Source organism: Triturus cristatus, chromosome 11 (assembly GCF_964204655.1).
Source record: "Triturus cristatus chromosome 11, aTriCri1.1, whole genome shotgun sequence".
Lineage (NCBI taxonomy): Eukaryota > Metazoa > Chordata > Amphibia > Caudata > Salamandridae > Triturus > Triturus cristatus.
Genome location: NC_140594.1, coordinates 60,775,503 through 60,795,799, shown reverse-complemented (window position 1 = coordinate 60,795,799; position 20,297 = coordinate 60,775,503). Strand labels below are relative to the sequence as shown.

Below are 20,297 nucleotides of genomic sequence, written 5' to 3'. Positions count from 1 at the left end.
GAAGCCTGCGCAGGATGGTGGTTGGGATAGAGCGGACACAGTTGGAAACCCCTTTCATTGCCCCAAAAGGGGGAAGAGCTAAACTGGCCACGAGGTGAAGATGGGAGGCCAAAGAATCTGGTCCTAGCTCAAGAGTCCTTGAACCTCACTAGGGCCGAATATACCTTCTCTCCAAAAAGGTGGGTTCCATCAAAAGGCATGTCCATCAAATTTGTCTGGACATCGCCCGAGAAGCCAGTTGTCTGAAGCCAGACATGCGCCTCAAGGCCACTGTCATGGAAATCGATTTGCCCAGCGAATCAGCCGTATCAAGGCCACATCTTACGGCAAATTTTGGAGCATCTCTCCTGTTCTTAACTTCCTGAGAGAGCACAGCCCAGGCCTCCTCCGGGACTTGTCGCAGCACTTGCACAAGTGTCTCCCAAAAGGAGTGGGAGAAACGGCCCAATAAGCATGCGGTATTCACCGACCGCAATGCCAGGCTGGAGGAAGAAAACATCTTACCAAGCGATTCCAGCCCCTGGGATTACCTATCCGGAGAGGCGGAAGAGAACGCGCCCTGGGATGTAAAGCCTGCACCACCAAGCTTTCGGGGGTGGGGTGTTGGCTGAGGAAGTTTGGCTTTCCCGAAGCTGGGTGATGGCGGCGTGCAATTGTCCTATTAACAGGAGCCCCTGTGCTAGGCTTGGACCACGTGCCTAGATGGGCATCAGTTAGTGATTCATTTAAAGGCAAAAGGGGTTCGGAGGTGGAAGTCCAGGGCTGAAGCACTCCGGTCAGAAGATTAGTCCTGACCTGCACAAAGAGCAGCTCTAGTTCTGAGGACCTCTGCCGCCCTTTTAACCACCATAGCATAAGATGCCACCTCCTCCGTAGCTACAGTTGGAGGAGAGAGCATGCCAGTATCTGGGGAAGTATCCAGTCCACTGGCTTCCCCAAGTTTCCCATATCGGTCCAATGCTCTGCAGAGCCACCCTGGTGTTCCAAAAGGTCCATATATCCCTCCCATTGCTCTCTTAAGCCTAACACATCTTCAAAGTGTTCAGGTGACAACATGGAACCCCTAGGTTCAATCAGCGCTGAACGACACCGTTCCGACTCAGTGTCGTCGGGATAAGAATGGGGCTAGCACCGCCGCCGGGTACCGGGAGCGCCAAAGACACTGACTTTGGGACCGACACCGGAGGAGGTCGCGATGGCATGACCACCGTCGACCCAGATCCTGGATCAGATCATCAAGGCCCCACCGGCGCCGTGGCCGGACCCTACGGCGTAGAATCCGATGGGGCCACTTCATACCCAGCGGGACCCGAGGGTTCACCAGAGGGGTCAGCTTGCTCAAAAACACGGTGCATGGCCTCGTAAACATCTTTAATTTGAGCGGGGGTCTCTCTGGCTTCCGGAAAGGAAGGGAGGCACAAAGTCAACCCTGACTCCGGCGAACCATGCCAAGAGACCCGGTGCTCCTTACCTCTTTCGTTGACGGACGACAGCTGAGGCGAAGATGAAGTCTACTTGGACTTCTTCTTGTGCCTCTTCCCCGAGTGTCCAGAAGACCTGGAAAGGGATGAAGAGGACTTTGGGCTCCAGGAGCAGTCTAGCAACCTCCTCTTCTTCGATCGGAAGCTCTGCGGAGCCTCGCTGGACGTTGTCGACTGCAAGGAGCTTCATAGCCTGCTCCTGCAAGGCCTTAGGAGCCATAGCCCGTCAGTCAGAACACGACTTCGAATCATGGATGCACTCGAGACACCAGAGACAGATGAGGTGGGGGGGTCGGTAACAAACATCATGCAGTGGCTGGCACCGCATGGCTTGAACTCTGACATCCTCACACACGAAGCTGGGAAAAATTCTCAAGTCGAAAAAAAGTCAAGGAAAAGCCTGTCAAAAAACAACAGATGGGTGGCTCTTTCTGGATCGGTGCTTAATTGGCGCGGAAAGAAAATAGCTGACGTCAAAGTGCTTGTGTGGCGCCTTTATAGGTGACAGCGATGCCATAACCGACGTCACGCAGAGCCGAATGGAGTCTCCCGATAGCACGAAAGGGGTATTGCTCAGCAAACGTTTCCAGATCCAGCCTGAAGCCTGGGAAATTCAAATGTAAGGAATCTGCAGATAGAAGTCTCTATCAGATAATTATCGCACAGAGTAATTACCAGGTGCAAAAGAGATTGCACAGTTTGATACATTTCAGCAGTTAAAACCTGCCAAAATCAACAAGAGGACAAAGGCTGGTGTTTACTGGGCTGTGCTAAGCACCAAAACGTGCAGCATGTTTTTCCTCAAAAACTTGCAACAGGTGATAATTATTGCATCAGACGTAATCAGGCCCCTAGTAGGGTTCTATGTTCCCTCAACTAAGTGAATGAGACTATTGATCTGAGGGACTTGGTTTTGTGACAACTGAGTTTGGGGCGCAACTAGTCTTACCAAGATGAACATATGTGGGTACACACCGCCACCAGTGAAGCGTTTTTGCTTTTCAACACTGTATGACACGACCCTCACCCTGTGATCAAACAAAGCTGAACATGTATACTTCACTGGCCGCACCCTCCCTAGCACAGACTGACTCCCACCTTCACACATTATTATACCCCCACCCTGTGATCAAAGAAAGCTGAACATGTATACTTCACTGGCCGCACCCTCCCAAGCACAGACTGACTCCCACCTTCACACATTATTATACCCCCACCCTGCGATCAAACAAAGCTGAACATGTATACTTCACTGGCCGCACCTTCCCTAGCACAGACTGACTCCCACCTTCACCCATTATTATGCCCCCACCCTGCGATCAAACAAAGCTGAACATGTATACTTCACTGGCCGCACCCTCCCTAGCACAGACTGACTCCCACCTTCAGACATTATACCCCCACCCTGCGATCAAACAAAGCTGAACATGTATACTTCACTGGCCGCACCCTCCCTAGCACAGACTGACTCCCACCTTCAGACATTATTATACCCCCACCCAGTGATCAAACAAAGCTGAACATGCATACTTCACTGGCCGCACCCTCCCTAGCACAGACTGACTCCCACCTTCACACATTATTATACCCCCACCCTGTGATCAAACAAAGCTGAACATGTATACTTCACTGGCCGCATCCTCCCTAGCACAGACTGACTCCCACCTTCAGACATTATACCCCCACCCTGCGATCAAACAAAGCTGAACATGTATACTTCACTGGCCACATCCTCCCTAGCACAGACTGACTCCCACCTTCAGACATTATACCCCCACCCTGCGATCAAACAAAGCTGAACATGTATACTTCACTGACTGCACCCTCCCTAGCACAGACTGACTCCCACCTTGAGACATTATACCCCCACCCTGCGATCAAACAAAGCTGAACATGTATACTTCACTGACTGCACCCTCCCTAGCACAGACTGACTCCCACCTTCACCCATTATTATGCCCCCACCCTGCGATCAAACAAAGCTGAACATGTATACTTCACTGGCCGCACCCTCCCTAGCACAGACTGACTCCCACCTTCAGACATTATACCCCCACCCTGCGATCAAACAAAGCTGAACATGTATACTTCACTGGCCGCACCCTCCCTAGCACAGACTGACTCCCACCTTCAGACATTATTATACCCCCACCCAGTGATCAAACAAAGCTGAACATGCATACTTCACTGGCCGCACCCTCCCTAGCACAGACTGACTCCCACCTTCACACATTATTATACCCCCACCCTGTGATCAAACAAAGCTGAACATGTATACTTCACTGGCCGCACCCTCCCAAGCACAGACTGACTCCCACCTTCACACATTATTATACCCCCACCCTGTGATCAAACAAAGCTGAACATGCATACTTCACTGGCCGCACCCTCCCTAGCACAGACTGACTCCCACCTTCACACATTATTATACCCCCACCCTGCGATCAAACAAAGCTGAACATGTATACTTCACTGGCCGCACCATCCCTAGCACAGACTGACTCCCACCTTCACACATTATTATACCCCCACCCTGTGATCAAACAAAGCTGAACATGTATACTTCACTGACTGCACCCTCCCTAGCACAGACTGACTCCCACCTACAGACATTATACCCCCAACCTGCGATCAAACAAAGCTGAACATGTATACTTCACTGACTGCACCCTCCCTAGCACAGACTGACTCCCACCTTCACACATTATTATGCCCAGACAGACATTCGACTCACCAGGCTTCAGGGCCACGGGCTCCGGCTCCCCCTGAGTCCCGTAGTAGTACATCGCATTGTCTTTAGAAGAACTGGAAGCAAAAACAAGAAACAGTTAAAGGTCATGTGTGTCTATCACAAGACAATGCTTTGCTTGTGTTCTACATACTAGTCCTGCAACAGGAGTTACATGTCACTGGAGCCCTGGACCAGGATGGGCTGCGTTTAGGAGAGATCTTTTTCAATCTCAGGCACTATCTTTATAAATGCACATAGTGCACAGTACTGACTGGTACAGTGGGCTGAAGACTCTTCCACTAAGACCCTCTGGGATCTGTGAGGGGCAGTACATGGGTGAATGGACAGGGCACATAAAACAACAAGCATAGCAAATACGCAACGCCCATGCGGCAGGAGAGTGGTAAGTGTGTGTAGCTAGTGATGCATCTTGGAGCATGCTGTTGCACATGTATTACTGAAGCAACAGCCACTTGTTGACAGACAGGACATTTTCCATTGAAATGGCAACGAAATTCGCTCTGTTGTGCTGGTTTAATGATAAATCTTTATAGCGCTTACATAATGTGTGGAAACCTTTCCAGCCAATATTGACCATTTGCACATCACTAAGTAGTGTCTTGATTTGTTTTGACCCTATTAAAACCTCTTTCCATTACACTTCAGAACTGCAAAACAAACGTGCTTTATTATATATACATTTGGATATTTCTATAGTTATTTTACATGTGTTTAAGTGTTGTGAGTTATGGAAAAAAACTGACATCCAAATCCTTTCCTTTCACACTCCCTATACCCCTGCAAGATCGTCAGGTAGCTGACTTTACAAAATGCTCTCTCTTTACAGTGAAAGAAAGAAAGGTAAACTCCAATATCCCTGTAAAAGAAGCAGCAGCAATTGTTCATAGGACACAGACTGACATTTCACCTCTGTCTCTGAATGCACAGCAAATGTGACAAGATAAATATAAAATTTGAAGGAATTTTTATTGCTCATCCACCTTGTGAACGCCAGCATGGATATTTTGGGGGTGCTGCTGCACCTCCTGCCCCCTACTTTCAGTGTCTATGCCCCATGCACAGTTCAATGGTTATATAAATACATATACCACCCGTCACCCATTTGTGAACCTCCAAGGAGTGTGCCCAACCCCCACGAGGAGGGAGCTGCGTCTGCTTCCTGTCTTGTGGATGTCTACTCACCAAAACCTCAACCATAGCGGAAGTGACATCATGGACCCTTCGACCTCGGTGGCATTACAGGGTTCACCCCACCTCAACAGGCTCCCAGCCACTGCTAAGAGGTGACTGTGGGGGCAACGAGTGGACACTGCAGCAGGGCAGTGATAACAAGAGTGGTGGCAGGGGTACAGAATGGCAAGCATGGCAGGGATCGCAAGAGTAGTGCCAGGGTACAGACTAGTGAAGGGCAAGCATTGCAGGGATAGCAAGAGTGGTGCTAGGGTACAGACTAGCGAAGGGCAGGCATGGCAGGGCAGGGATAGCAAAAGGGGTGCCAGGGTAGTGACTAGCGAAGGGCAGGCATGGCAGAGATAGTAAGAGTGGTGCCAGGGGTAGCGACTAGCGAAGGGCAAGCATTGCAGGGGTAGCAAGAGAGGTGCCAGGGGTAATGATTAGAGAAGGGCAGACATGGGAGAGGTAGCAAGATAGGTGCCAGGGGTAGTGACTAGGAAAGGCATGGGAGGGGCAGCAAGAGTTGTACTACGGGTAGTGACTAGCAGAGAGCAGGCATGGGAGGGGTAGCAGGCGTGATGTCAAGGGAAGTGACTAGCAAAGGGGAGGGATGGGTGGGGTAGCAAGAGACGTGCCAGGGGTAGTGACTAGAGAAGCGCAGGCATGGGAGGGGCAGCAAGAGCTGTACTAGTAGTAGTGACTAGCGATGAGCAGGCATGGGAGGGGTAGCAAGAGAGGTGCCAGGGGAACTGACTAGAGAAGGGTGGGCAACAAGAGTTGTACCAGGGGTAGTGAATAGCGATGGGCAGGCATGGGAAGGGTAGCAAGATTTGTACTAGGGGTAGTGACTAGCGAAGGGCAGTCATGGGAGGGGTGGCAAGAGTTGTAATTGGGGTAGTGACTAGCGAAGGGCAGTCATGGGAGGGGTAGCAAGAGAGGTGCCAGGGGTAGTGAATAGCGAAGGGCAGGCATGAGAGGGGTAGCATGAGAGATGCCTGAGGTAATGACTAGAGAAGGGCAGGCAAGGGGTGGGTAGCAAGAGGTGCCAGGTGTAATGACTAGAGAAGGGCAGGCATGGGAGATGTAGCAAGAGAGGTGGGAGGGGTAGCAAGAGAGGTGCCAGGGGTAGTGAATAGCGAATGGCAGGCATGGGAGGGGGTAGCAAGAGAGGTGCCAGGGGTAGTGACTAGAGAAGGGTAGGCATGGGAGGGGCAGTAAGAGGTGCCAGGAATAGTGAATAGCGAAGGGTAGGCATGGGAGGGGGTAGCAAGAGAGGTGCCAGGGGTAGTGACTAGAGAAGGGCAGGCATGGGAGGGGGAGCAAGAGAGGTGCCAGGGGTAGTGACTATAGAAGGGCAGGCATGGGAGGGGGTAGCAAGAGAGGTGCCAGGGGTAAAGACTAGCGAAGGGCAGGAACTGGAGGGGTAGCAAGGGTGGTGCCAGGGTGAAACAAGTTGCAGAAGCGCGGTGAGTAGACTTGGTTTATTTAAGTAAGTGGAAATACACTCCACCCGCAGCAAAAGCGTCCCCTCAGTTAGGCGTCCGAACGGCAACTGCTGAAATGCCATCCGAACGTCCACAAAGAAGAACGCCATGCCCCGAGCTACATTTCAAAGATACACAATACATGACATCTAAAAAGGCATCGCGCGCCTTACACTCTAACATGGCGCTACACTACACGAATCGCTACACTACATCACCTTCCCCCTTTTACAGAAATCAAAGAAGATACATTGTCAAAGACAAAATCATTTTTTTTTACATATTAATACATATCTAAACAACGCTATTCCCTTAGTACCTAACAAAATCCTTGAGTCTCCTGGGAATCCTAGAAGTGCGTCCACTAGAAGTGTGGACACTGCTCGTGCTCCCATAAGACTGTGTTGAGGTTTTATTCACACTAGAACGTGAACACTCCCCCATAGATACATTACTTGACCCCTGAGAACTAGGGACTTCATTAGCCAGGGTGCGTGTACATGGAACCTCATGCAATTCGTTCGATTTCAACCAATGACCCCAGTGAAGGTCGTCACACACCTTTTCTTGTCTTTCTAACAAGGTCTTGGCTTGCATGTCAGAAACCTTAACGAGTTGCCTCTTGTTCCACCACCCTCTACTTCCAACAAAAGCGGCTCCCTTACTTACTTTACATACCCTTTCTGGTTTTAAAAACTTTGATTCCCCTTTTTTTACTTTAGTTGGTTTCTTAATTAGGACCCAATCTCCCACCAAGACATCTTCTTTTGTGAGATGGCACCTCTTATCAAAATGTTCCTTCATTAGTAATTGTTTTGAGCAGACCTTCTTGGTGACATCCTTAATGTAGGGTGACCAGATTCTCAAAACAAAAAACGGGGACAGGTCATAGAAGTAGGACTACGGTTTGCAGTAACCATCAACATAAAAGTAGGAGTATTTGACAGCTGTCATAGACATGGAAAAGTGACTACAATGACAGCTCCCTCCACAGACCGAGTGGGCACTGGCTATGCAGAACCTGTAGGTTGCGAAGGAAACTCACACTGTCACAGGCTGCTTGAGCAGGACCCTGGGTGTACATACATCTGTGAAGGAAGCTTACAGTGCCACTGTCTGTGCTGAGCCTGTACTGTATAAGAGAAACGCGCACTGCCACTGCACATGCTGCCAGGCAAGTGTGCGTGACGCTTGCATTGGTGCTGCATGCATTATACCTGCTCTTCTACAAGACAGGTGTTTGCCCTATCACTGCCTGTGCTTTCGCTGGTGTGTGTATGTGGTGTGTTGCAGCCTGAGTGGAATAAATTTAGCGGAAAGTCATTTGTGGGGCTGCAGAAAACCTCACCGAACGTCCCTGACAAAATGGTCAATTAAGCTGGGTAAGTTTTCAAGGAGAATATTAGTGTACTCAGTAGCGGCCTGCTGTTTAAAGGACTATATTCCAAAAAATGCAACACCCACTCGTTTCAGTAAATTAAATCTTACTTTTTTTCCTCCTAAAAATGAACAATGGCTGAGCAGTGCATTTACAGGTTTGACCAGACATCCGTCGATTTCCCAATTCATTTCACCCACCCAGCTTTCCCTGATAAGACTGATGGACTAAGATTGCCGTCAGAAGGGCAGCTTCTCCCTTTCATTGGCAGAGACTTTTGTGATCCCATAACTGCAGAGACTTGTGTTTACACCAGGTACCGAACCAGTATTAGTGGGCAGTTACAGCAGTTAAAAGGCCCGTGTGGTGCCGCAAGCAGGGCGCGAGGATTTGTTCTAATGTGCACATGAGGCCTGATTAACATCTTTGCAACACGCCTGTGCGGGCACCTCTTGGAAGTCAGCAAAAGTACGTAGGTGGCGCTGCATGGACAAAGAGAAGGGAAATCCCGAGAGAAAATGTATCTCTTCAAAGGATTTCCCTTCTTGCTACAGCGCTCAACTTCGTGACATCACACGCAGTGCAAACAGAGCATGCGCGCAACCGGACCAATGAAAAAACGGGACATTTGTGTGTTTAACCTGGACACTGTTCGAAAACGGGGACATTTGACTCATTTGGAGAAAAGTGTCGGGACACAGGGACACTTCTCCAAAAACGGGGACCGTCTGGGGAAAACCGGGACGTCTGGTCACCCTACCTTAATGTCTATCTTCTTGTCATTAGATCTCTCTTTTAACCAAGATGGAAATAGAGCAGTGTGTGCTTCCCTACCTATTAATAATGTAAAAGGAGATACACCTGTTGTACAGTGAGGATAGGTATTATAGCTCCACAATTTTTCCTCCAAAAATGCATTCACATCCAAGCCTGCCGCCAGGGCTGTCTGGATGCCTTCCTTCACAACCTTATTCCCCCTTTCGACCAAACCATTGGAAGTCGGGGAATACAGTGCTACCTTGAGGTGTTTTACATCAAGCTGTCTCAAAAAAGTACACATTTTCTCTGACACAAAATGCGTGCCATTGTCTGTGACAATAACCTTTGGGGCACCCTCGATTGAAAAAATATTCCTCAAAAACGCTAAAGTTGACTCTGTATCAGGAGATTCAATGAAACTATAATACATCCATTTTGAAAAATAATCCACCGCCAGTAAAATAATTTTTTTATCTTGACTAAGAACCGAGTACGGTCCGGAAAAATCCAGGCCAATTCTTTCCCAAGGGGAACTCGGAAATTCAGTAGGATGGAGCGGGGTTTTCAAAGTTCGCCAATGCTTATCTGATAACAAGCACTCAGGGCAATTATCGATGGTGGATTTCACCTGTGAATCTATCGCAGGCCACCAATAATGCTGCTTAATCTTCATTGCAGTTTTAGTGGACCCTAGGTGGCCTAAATGTGCATTGTTTATAATTACAGCACGCAGATCGACCGGTGGAACAAACCTGTCCCCCCGAAGAACAACCCCATTTTCAACTGACAACTCACTTGCCACTTGGGCAAAAGCTCTAAGATCTCCGTCCAAATTCCTAAGTTCGGGCCATGAGCTTGATGAATACTCAATTACTTTCTTTAGAACTGCATCTTTGCCACATGCGTCTCTCCACGCGTTCTCTGACAATATCGAATCACACACCTGAATCGCATCCACCACCGCAACACATTCCACATCATCCACCAAAACGTCGTCTTCATCATCTTTATCCATTAACAGCCTTGATAAGCAGTCCGCTCTAAAAATTTTCCCACCTGGGATGTGTCTGACAGAGAAATTAAATTCTTGGACTTTGGAGACTAATCGCATAAGCCTAGCTCACATGCTGGCAGAATCAATATGATTAAAAATGTACACTAGTGGTTTATGGTCTGTTACCAACTCAAATTTCCGCCCCCAGATGTACATTTTGAATTTATGTATGGCCCATACACACGCTAGAGCTTCCCTCTCTATTGTGCTGTATAATCTTTCACATTGTTTCAACGATCTGGAGGCAAATGCCACGGTCTGCTCATGCCCATTTACACTCTGACTCAGTACTGCCCCTAACCCAGACATGCTAGCATCTACTGTTATGATGGACATACAATCATCTCTAAATGCAAACAAGGCTTGAGCAGATACGATCAGTTTCTTAACGTTCCTGAATGCTGACTCCATATCATCACTCCACTTGAAACTATGTCCTTTCTTTAGCAATCCGCGCAAAGGCTCTACAGACTGAGCATAATTAGGTACAAACCTAGCGTAGTATTCTTCCAACCCCAGGAACGAACGCAAAGCGTCCTTATCGTTCGGAGCTTTAGCCTCTTCAATTGCTCTAATTACTGAAAATGTGGGTTTAATTCCATTCTCGGACACCGTGTGTCCTAAATATTCAAGTTCCTGCACCGCGAATTTGCATTTGTCTGTTCTCACTGTCATTTCTCTGGATTCGAGAACAGCCAAAACCTGTCTTAAAATTTTATCGTGTTCCTCAAGAGACTTAGCATAGATCAGGATGTCGTCCAAGTATGCCTGGACCCCCACGATCCCTTCGAACAGGGTATCCATTAATTTTTGGAACACGCTTCCAGCTGACGCTAACCCAAACGGCAGGCGAAGGAATTTATACGCCCCGAATGGTGTCACAAAGGTAGTTAATTCCTGTGATTCTTTCGACAATGGGACTTGGTGGTACGCTGATCTGAGGTCAATTAAAGAAAACCACTTTGCCCCTCCTAAATTCGCGAGTAGTTCGTGGATTCTGGGTACTGGGTGGCAATCCACCACTATATTCTTGTTGAGCGTGCGCAAGTCGGCACAAAGCCTAATTTCGCCAGATTTTTTTCGTGCGACTACAATGGGGGCCACCCACTGTGAAGAATCCGTTGGGGTTATAATCTTTTGCTCGCACACATTTTTCAACATGAGTTTAAGGTCCTGGCGAATACTCATAGGAACCGAGCGAACCTTATGGGAAATCGGTTGTGCTCCTGGAATTAGTTTAATGTGGTGTTCCACCCCTCTAACTTTCCCAACCGTTTCTCTAAAAACAAGTTTAAACTCCCTTAAGAGGTCTTGTAACTCGCCATTATTACCCGTTTCTATTGACTCGATGTTGCAAACCGGTAACTCTCCTAGCTTAATCGGGTTCTCATCGCCCGGAACTAAATACAACCTCATACGAGCTAGATCCTTCCACCCAATTATATTCTTGCCCTTCTCTGCCACGTAAATTTTAGTCATGGTCTCTCTCCCCAGACATTGAACAATGCCAGAAAAGTACCCCAGCATATCTATATCTTTTTCCCCAAATGCTTTGGGGTGTACATCTGACATGAGTAAATCTTTGTCCTTCCAAAATTCGTAAAATGTCGTGTCTCTCAGAATAGTTATCGGTGACCCTGAATCCGCCATAACCTGTAATGAAACATTATCGATTAAATCCGTACATAAAGGACCCTTGATACAATACGATCCACAATCCAAAGTTACAATAACATTGTTTAAGGAACTTGTACATGCATCCACCTCGGTTTCTAAACATTTAATATTAATTGGTTTCTTAGCATTCCTGCAAACCCCCTGAAAATGGCCTATTTTCTTGCAAATTACACAGCGTTTCGAAAGTGCTGGACATCCCGGAAAATTACCAATGTGGTTTCTAGATCCACATCTATAACAGAACACATTTTGTTTCTTCTGTACAAATTTTTTACCCTTGGACTTCACATTGACTGACGCTAATGTATTTTCTTGATCTATCTCCTTCGAGTTAATAACATTGATACCAGTTTTAGTGTCAGCTTGTATCACGTTACTTGTAATTGTTGAACGTTCAATGCTTAGAGCCAACTCGATGACTTCAGACAAAGGAGGGTTTTTACAACTCAAGATCCTTTGTCTGATTTTACGTGATACACAATTGAAAACAACCTGGTCTCTTATATAGTTATCGGATAATGGACCAAATCCGCAGGTAGTAGCCAACACCCTGAGAGCGGAAATGTACTCTTCCACTTTTTCCTCTTCCTTCTGTTTACGAGTGTAAAAATTGTGTCGTTCAAGCATAATATTGGGTTCATCTTCAAATTGTTTTTTAAGTCTAGCAACGGCCTCTACATATACATTCCAACGATTATCCCCGGACTGTGCAGCTGGTGGCGGAATAGGGACGATACTATCAAAGATTCTTTGTGGCGCCTGACCCAGGCACCCAAAAAGTATAGCGAACTTGCGAGCAGGAGAGTATCCGTCAGCATCTATCGCTACGAGGTGGTTCTCAAAAAGCCTAAACCATTCCATCCAGATAATAGGTGGACTACCAGGCTTGCTTAAAAATGATGGGGGTTGAGTAAGATTGAGTGAGCAAAGGGCAGGCATGGGAGGGGTAGCAAGATATACTAGGGGTAGTGAGTAGCAAAGGGCAGGCATGGCAGGGGTAGCAATAGAGCTGCCTGAGGTAGTGACTAGCGAAGAGCAGGCATGGGAAAGGTAGCAAGACTGGTGCCAGGGGTACGGAATAGGTGGACAACCTAGGAGTAGCAGCTGGCACCACATGCTAACCTATATTTGGCGTCCAGGCCCTTGATGCTAGGCAGCACCCTTCCAAGCACTAGGATAGCAGTTGAGTTTTCTACAGTCATGCTGTAGGGTAGGCACCCCTCTGGAGAGGCTCGTGACCCCACTCCAGGCCCGCATCACGTCAGCCTCTGGCCATTACTTACCACCAGAGCAGACCTCAATCTTCTCCCTGACAAACCAATTACAGGCCCTGCTGTAGCGCCTAATTTACGAGGCATGCGTCGGGGCTCTAGCGCTCCCGCTCTTCAAAGTGCAGACCCTCCCTGACGGACCGTAAAGACGCCTTCCGAGAAATAAGTACGTGTACTGCGAGCCCAGGCGCACTCCATCAGAGGCCTCGGCGCGTCTCATTATTCTCGCTCCGGTGATACCTTTATGGCGGCCTCTGAGATCTGGGTAAAAACATGGCTTATACAAAAATCATCTCTAATGCCGCTTCCACCTGGAGCCCGCCCACATCCAGGCGAGCACTGCGGCCCGGTGCCGTCGAGCAGGGCTGGACTCGTTTTACAATGACTTTACGTCAGCGCCTGATTGGATGTTGCCCACCAGGGTGCCCGTAGGCATCAGTAGGCGCCTTTTGGGGCAAGGAAACCTGCGGAATGGCTGACGTGGGAGGGTGGGAGTGACACTCCCATATCGAGGGCATTTTATGACGTAGAGGCAGCAGTGCTTTTCCACAGTCCCTACTATAAGCATCATTTCCTGTTGAGATGCCACCTGTGCATCAGTCACTACTGTGGTACCGCCACCCTTTCTCTATCCAGTATCGATCATGCATCGATAACTATCAGTCCTTATTGGAATGCCATGCGTCCCTATTATGATGTAATCCTATGTAATGAAGTGTTGCTGCTGTGATGTCATCGACTCCTAGATTAACGTTTTCAACTCAATAGGATAGCAGAATCAGTCTCTGTGATGTCACCTAAACCTATCATAATGTAATCAGACCATATTCTGGGGTCGTGCTAATATAGTGTGGCCACACAACCCTATAATAATGTGATGCCACGGCATCCTCTGTGAGTGAACGCTGCAGCATTGAAAAGCGACCTAAGATGGCCGCCAGAAGCCCGCGAGGAACGCAGGATGGCTTTCGCACGACCAGTAAGCCTGGGACAGAGTGGGGGTCACGTAGGTCGCATCCACCCCTGTCCTACAACATTTGAAAGTCAGAAGCATTCAGAACTGTAACGACGGGCAGGCTTTGGTAAGCTTATTGAAAGCCGAGAGAAGCCCTCAGACCATCGCAGGGTCTGTTGTCCAGGCAACTTGGAATGACGTCAGAGTTCCACATCCTCGACACCAAAAGTCAGTGCTTGAGCTAACAGTACAGGATTCAAGCGCAGAATCAATGACAACAGGATAAGCACAAGGAAAACACCAAGCAGCACACACCTTCGCCATTAAAATAACAGAAAAAAGTGACAACATCTTCCAAATACTTTGGAGTCCTAGCTGACCTTCTGGCAGGGGTATCAGCTGGGGAAGGAATGACATTGTCACCGGCAAAAGAACCGGGTACAGCATTCCAAACAGGGAAGCTGGTGCCACCTGCCATATATTGACTTAGCAAAAAAAAAAAATCCAGACAGCCTACAATCGCATCCTCATCAATGCCCTTGGACACCTCAACAACATCCTCCAAGCACCCATCTGCAGCAGCCTTGTCCCCCTGTACAGTCCATCTATGAAGCAACCAACCTCCATCCGACACACCAAGGGCACTGCCTGACATCCAATCGCAGTTTTTTTCTTCGCAGAAGCCGGAGACCTTCCTTGACCTAACCAGGGTTTTCAGTCCATCAACACCACAACAGCTTGGTTCTTTAACAAGCATCCGTCAATGACCCCACTCTCTAGTCCACTTCCTCACTTCACCGATTGTCCAGAATAAAACAGTTACAAGACTACATGAAAGTGCAATCCCGGTGGTACTATGGGGAGTAGTGTGAGGACTCCAAAACTTCCCTTAAACTTCAATGTACACCTTGCCCACCAGCAGTGACAGTTTTCACCCCACCCTCAAAGAAACTTTACACTAACAGACTGCTGTACTTTGGCTTCTGAAATGCCTTCCTGATAGGAAGGCATTTCAGAAGCCAAAGTACAGAGATCTCAAAGTAACCTCACCTGTAAAAGGAAGTCCTGCTGGAAATTAATTACACAAGCCACGAAAGGCGAATTGCCAAAGTAATACTATGATCATAGCAGTGACACCATCCGGTGATACGTCACTCTATCCGTAGACAAATTTCCCATGGTCCCTCTTGGAGCTCTACATTACATAGGTGCGTTTTGCATCCTTCATCACACTAGTATTGGTTACGGCCATTCATATATAATTGGACCCATTAGTCCATTACCTGCCAGACCTTGAGTAAATTGTTCCTTCAAGAGTTGGACTACATTGTTGTTGCTTTAATACGGACTTGCCGAAACAGCGCATCTACAAGATGGCCTCCCAACACATTGCTGTGGGAAGTTAGGGATAGTAAATGTATACTTTATTAACTCAGTGGGATGATCAGAAAACAACAATGACGGAGGACCAACTTATAGGCTTCGAACCCCAACGTTCACCCACAGTGCCAAGAAAACAAAGACCACCTGGTACAGACTTGGTCTACTGCACGAAGTGGAACTGTTGACACCAGAAAGCGAACTGGAGCAGCGCTGTTCAAGCTCTTGTACTCTCACATCCAGACAGTGGAAAAGCCCTTCTCCGTGGCACCCCAGACTGACACCGGCCTCCCTCACGCGCATCCTACAGGCCTCAGTCATGTCTCACCTAGGACCAGAAAAATAGGATCACATCACCCGGATCCTGATGGAACTGCACTGACTGTAGTCCCAACCATCTTCAAAACCAGCTGCATTATTTATAATGCCAGAGGCAGCTACGCAACCCTCACTGACCATGGATTGTAAAACATTCCTTTTACATGTAAGACACGCACACCTTTTCCAACGTGTCGCTGTAATATTATCTCAATTAATTCAATGATTCACAGCCTGAACCAGGTTGTCACAGTGAAATGATATTAATTAGCCAATATTAAAATGCATACTTGTATAGGGCATCACATTCAACATCTTATATAAACAAACAGGTTACCAGGTACATATACAAAAACAATTGATTGACCTTTAGAAGATCTTGCAACACTGAACAAATATTTCTCAATCTCAATTTCTGACTGTACTGAGGTTGTCCGGAGAAGCCGACAAAATCTCGCCGGCCATGCCCCACAAAGCATGAATGCATTCGAGGAAGCCAGAAGCATTTGAAATATATCCAGCATGGCGTCTTTGAAGGCTACTATCGGTTGCTGGGTTCAACAGCTGGGGACTTCGGGGCACACCAGGACAAGATGGGGAAACATGTTGGATTTAGGTGACACCAGGGGAGTAAGATCTTTAGCTTGACTTTCAGTGGCAGGATGGTGTCAAGGCCCCCTTAGTTGGTTTTTTTTTGCCCTTATGTCTCGTTTTCGAATTGGCCTGCCTGGAAGACTTTAACTGGGAAGGCTACTTTCCGTGGGAGTGGCCGCCTGAAACTGGACTTGTGTTTCAGGCACGACCTTCTCTCATGTTCTGTGATGTAGAACTTCGCCTCTCATCCCCTAATTGCCTTCAGTTTAATGCGTACTTGTCACGCAACTTCGAGTCGTGACTGAAGCCCAGGCACAATGGAGACATGTTGTGTAGGTCCATGACTGACATCTTATTCCTGCATTGCGGGCACAGTTTATATTCTGTTGTTTTTGGCAGGAAAACTTTCCTCAGCACACTGTTGTAGAAGAATTTTTAGGTGACTGAAAGACTGACAAATTTGGGAGCGGTACTCCGGATCCACATCAGAGGGCGCGGAAAGAAAGGAACTGACGTCAGCGTACAGGGGTGGTGCTTATATGTGACTCAGCTCTATCACTTCAGGGCTTGTATGGAGTCACCTCAAAGCCTTATGGTGCCATCTACCAGCGTATGCGAGCACAGATGCAAAATGTATCTGGATGCAGTCTGGCCCCTGAGAGTATTCTAAAGGTGAGGAAGTATTAGATAGAGAGAAAGGCACACACTTGGACTTCTTTTGCATTGTACAACGTATAGCAGGGTATCATCAAGTACCCGTTCTTCACTATTGACAGACTTAATGAACACAAGTATGTGCTATCGTTTGTACACATATAACCCCTTTGGTGTTTGTACTCAATGGCTTCCGTTTGGCAGGCCCCACAAAACTACGCGTTACTAAACAATGGAGACGATTAGACGCCAGAAGGATGCCGAAGCCAGCAGGTGAAGTAACGCTAAACAGAAGATGAAAAGCAATGAGGACTGTGGGAACATGCAGAACAACCTGATGGAACTGCAGAGAAAAACAAACAAGGGGATGGACAGAGGCTAGGAAAAAGGAAGTGTAAAAGAGGACAAGCCGCATAATGCGAAGTGTTGGCCAGCCCCAACAGATGCCATTCCTGGACCTAAATACACGTCTGTTTACATTGACCTGGAAGACCAGCTCCCTATTCTGAACCGCACAAGTTCCTTTGCTTCGACGCCACAAGCCAGTCTGCACACCTCTACCTTTACCACTATCTACCTACCTCGCGGCTCTCTACTTACCCAACTCTTTTTCTATACCTCATTTAGTCGCTGCTCTGTCATCTCTCCTTCCAACCTTGCTCGCTCTAATTCGGACAACCTCCTTGTCGCTTACTCTTACCACCTGCTGCCTACTGTGCTGGTCTCCACCTCTCCCTTCTCTTGCTACCTCAACCTTTCACTACTCCATCTCTCTCTACATTTGTATCTTGTTGCACCTCATGTCTTTATATCCTACAAATCACTAAATCATCACTCTTCTTTCACTGCACCTCTCATGAAGACCTCTAGGTCATCTTTCCCTACCGCCCTCTCCCTCTCTGTGCATGAATTACCCATCTATGGCATGCCTCTTGCCATACTGCCCCTCACCTCTTCTGCCATAACCCTCTCTCACATCTTCATGTATGTGCCCCATCTGTCCAGCTGTTCTCTCTCGACCTCACGCCTCTTCAGCGCACCAGGTCCGCCGCACGGCGCTGGAGAGAGTGGGTACCCATGCCTCAAGTTCTCTCTAGCAAGGTAAGTTCTGTAAGTTACAGGACCATCAAACCTGTGCCGATTGTTCTTTGTGATTCTTCCGCAGTGTGAGAATGGGTCCATGCTAGAGAGAAATGACAGTGGTGGCAGCAACAGGTTACTGTCTTTCGCCTCAGTGGGAGATCTGCCTACTGGCCTCTCCAGAGTTTTTCTATTGGTCGACCAGTCCCCTGCACATAGGTCCTTAGCTCCATCCAAGTGGGACATGGATGACGCACATGTATGTGGCCATGTTTCTACAGTAGGCTATCCACGGCTGAGACCGCACAGGAATCCATTTTATTTTCCTGCATTGGGATGGGATCTACAATGGAGGGTTGCAGACTCCCCAGTTCAGATACTTCGTCATCGGCCAGGCAAGAGGACAGGAGATATGGGATCCCTTAGTCGTACAGGGAAAACCCATGCCCCTCTGTTTCATTCTTTACCAGAAGCGTTACCCCCCCCCCCCCCCCGATCAGCTAGTGGTCATATGAGGAAGCCTCCTCCACTTTTTTTATTTCGTTGTGGGCCTCTCCTGACAGGAGATGCCGAGGTCCACCCCTTCATCCTGCTCACCCTACAAGATAAAGGCCATGACTGGCCCAGTCTCGGATCAATACACAAAACATAAGGAATGCGTGAGACTACTCTCAAAGGTGGACTTGTGGAGTACACAATCTCGGTCAAGCCACCGAGCCAAGATATTTCTACCAGAATCCGGGAATCCCACACCAGTGGAGACCATTAAAAAGCTTCCAAGCTACAGGCTTGGGGTACTGACCGCTTGCTCCCCCTTGCCAGGTTTGGGATGTGAAATCTAGGGAGGTCTACAGCCTGCTAGGGGAGCTGTTATGGACCTGCCTTACAGGAAGGAGCGGACAGGTTTCTAAGAGGGGCATCTGCTGTTCTCTTGCACGAGGGAGGCGCTGCCTAGAGGAGTTGAGGCAGGATGAACTGAAGCTCTGCGTTTGGTGTGTGAGGTATGGTTTGCATGAGAGTAGTGTGAGTCAAACTGCGTTCATGGTAACCCGCGAATTTCAGTGTTTTTCTCGGTTTCAATTCTGAACAAATGAATTTTAACTGTGTTTTCTTAGGTGAAGTTTTGAGCCTTCTTGAAACATATGTTGACGTGTAATAGCTAAAGCCAAACCCTACTATAACTTCACTTTAACTTTTGTTTTTTTCAGTGTTATTTTTTTGGGGGATCATGTGCCACATACTAGAGTCCCCTGAGCTTAACCCTGCACAGGCGTTTGCACCAGCTCACGTTTCTCTCTTTCCCTTTCGTCCCTAGATATGTCACCACCTGCCTCCCTCAGCTCTGGAGAGGCCGATCTTCACTTCACTGGACTGTTCTTTTTGCCACTCTGTCCTTCTCCTGGCCGCTTCCATTTCATCAAAGCTGGACGCCGGTCTCTGCATGGCGAAGTTTACACATAGAAAGAGGAGAGAAGGGACAAAGCAGAAGAAGAAATGACCGGGAACCGCTCAGATTTCAACCGGTGGAAGGGTGCAAATCCTTACAGTATTGCGTTGGCATTCCCTGGTGCAGCAAGAATGCTGCCAAGGGAGTTATTTGTGACTGAGAATATCTGCCAATTAGGCTACCTTTTCAAGTGCAATGTGCGTCTTAATAGGATTTTATGGTCTAGTTTACTCTATGTTCACCAAGTCAACCATACCTTGACTTTCTACAGCATAAGGAACAGGTTGATTGAACATGGACTTCCATGTAAAATACTGCTGTTGCAAGTAAAAAAAAAAAAGTGTAGATCCAAAAGCAAAACGAATTGCTTTCATAATTCTTTAAGAGTCTTTGAAAGTTTTATTTAAGGTGGCATAATGAAGGCCTACATGAGATGAAAGTGCCCCAAAAAAACGTCAAGTTGTTTCGAACATGGGATCCCAAAATGTCTCTTGCCTTGGCCCGACACATCTTTAAGAGGACAGTACTGGGCATATGCCAGCACATACGAGTACAGCCTGGGAAGGACCATTACAGGAGGTAGAGGGTAAATATTGACTGTGGCATCAGTAGTGGTGCGGACTGGGCAACGCTATCAGTTGCAGGCGGATCTGTGCTATTTTTCACTGTCTGCCCTGGCAGCCAGAGCTTGGCACAAGATGTATGAATCTGTTAGGATTATAAGGCCAGGCGCAATACAGGCAGGGCATAAAAAATAAGGCTGTCAGTAGAATTTATTTGTTCCGTTCGTAATAATACACAGTCAGATAAAAAAAAAATACATTATTTTTTTGGTCTCCA

The 20,297-nt window shown here is 47.8% G+C and overlaps 1 protein-coding gene across 2 annotated transcripts in view; it reads right to left on the bottom strand.

Moving 5' to 3' along the window:
* Positions 1-20,297, bottom strand: part of TANGO2 (transport and golgi organization 2 homolog) — a 545,308-nt gene that overhangs the window by 129,548 nt on the left and 395,463 nt on the right. For both annotated transcript variants that reach the window (XM_085635540.1, XM_085635541.1), the window contains one exon: positions 4,216-4,286. In XM_085635540.1, coding sequence (XP_085491666.1) covers positions 4,216-4,286 — 71 coding nt within the window. The remainder of the gene's footprint in view (positions 1-4,215; positions 4,287-20,297) is intronic.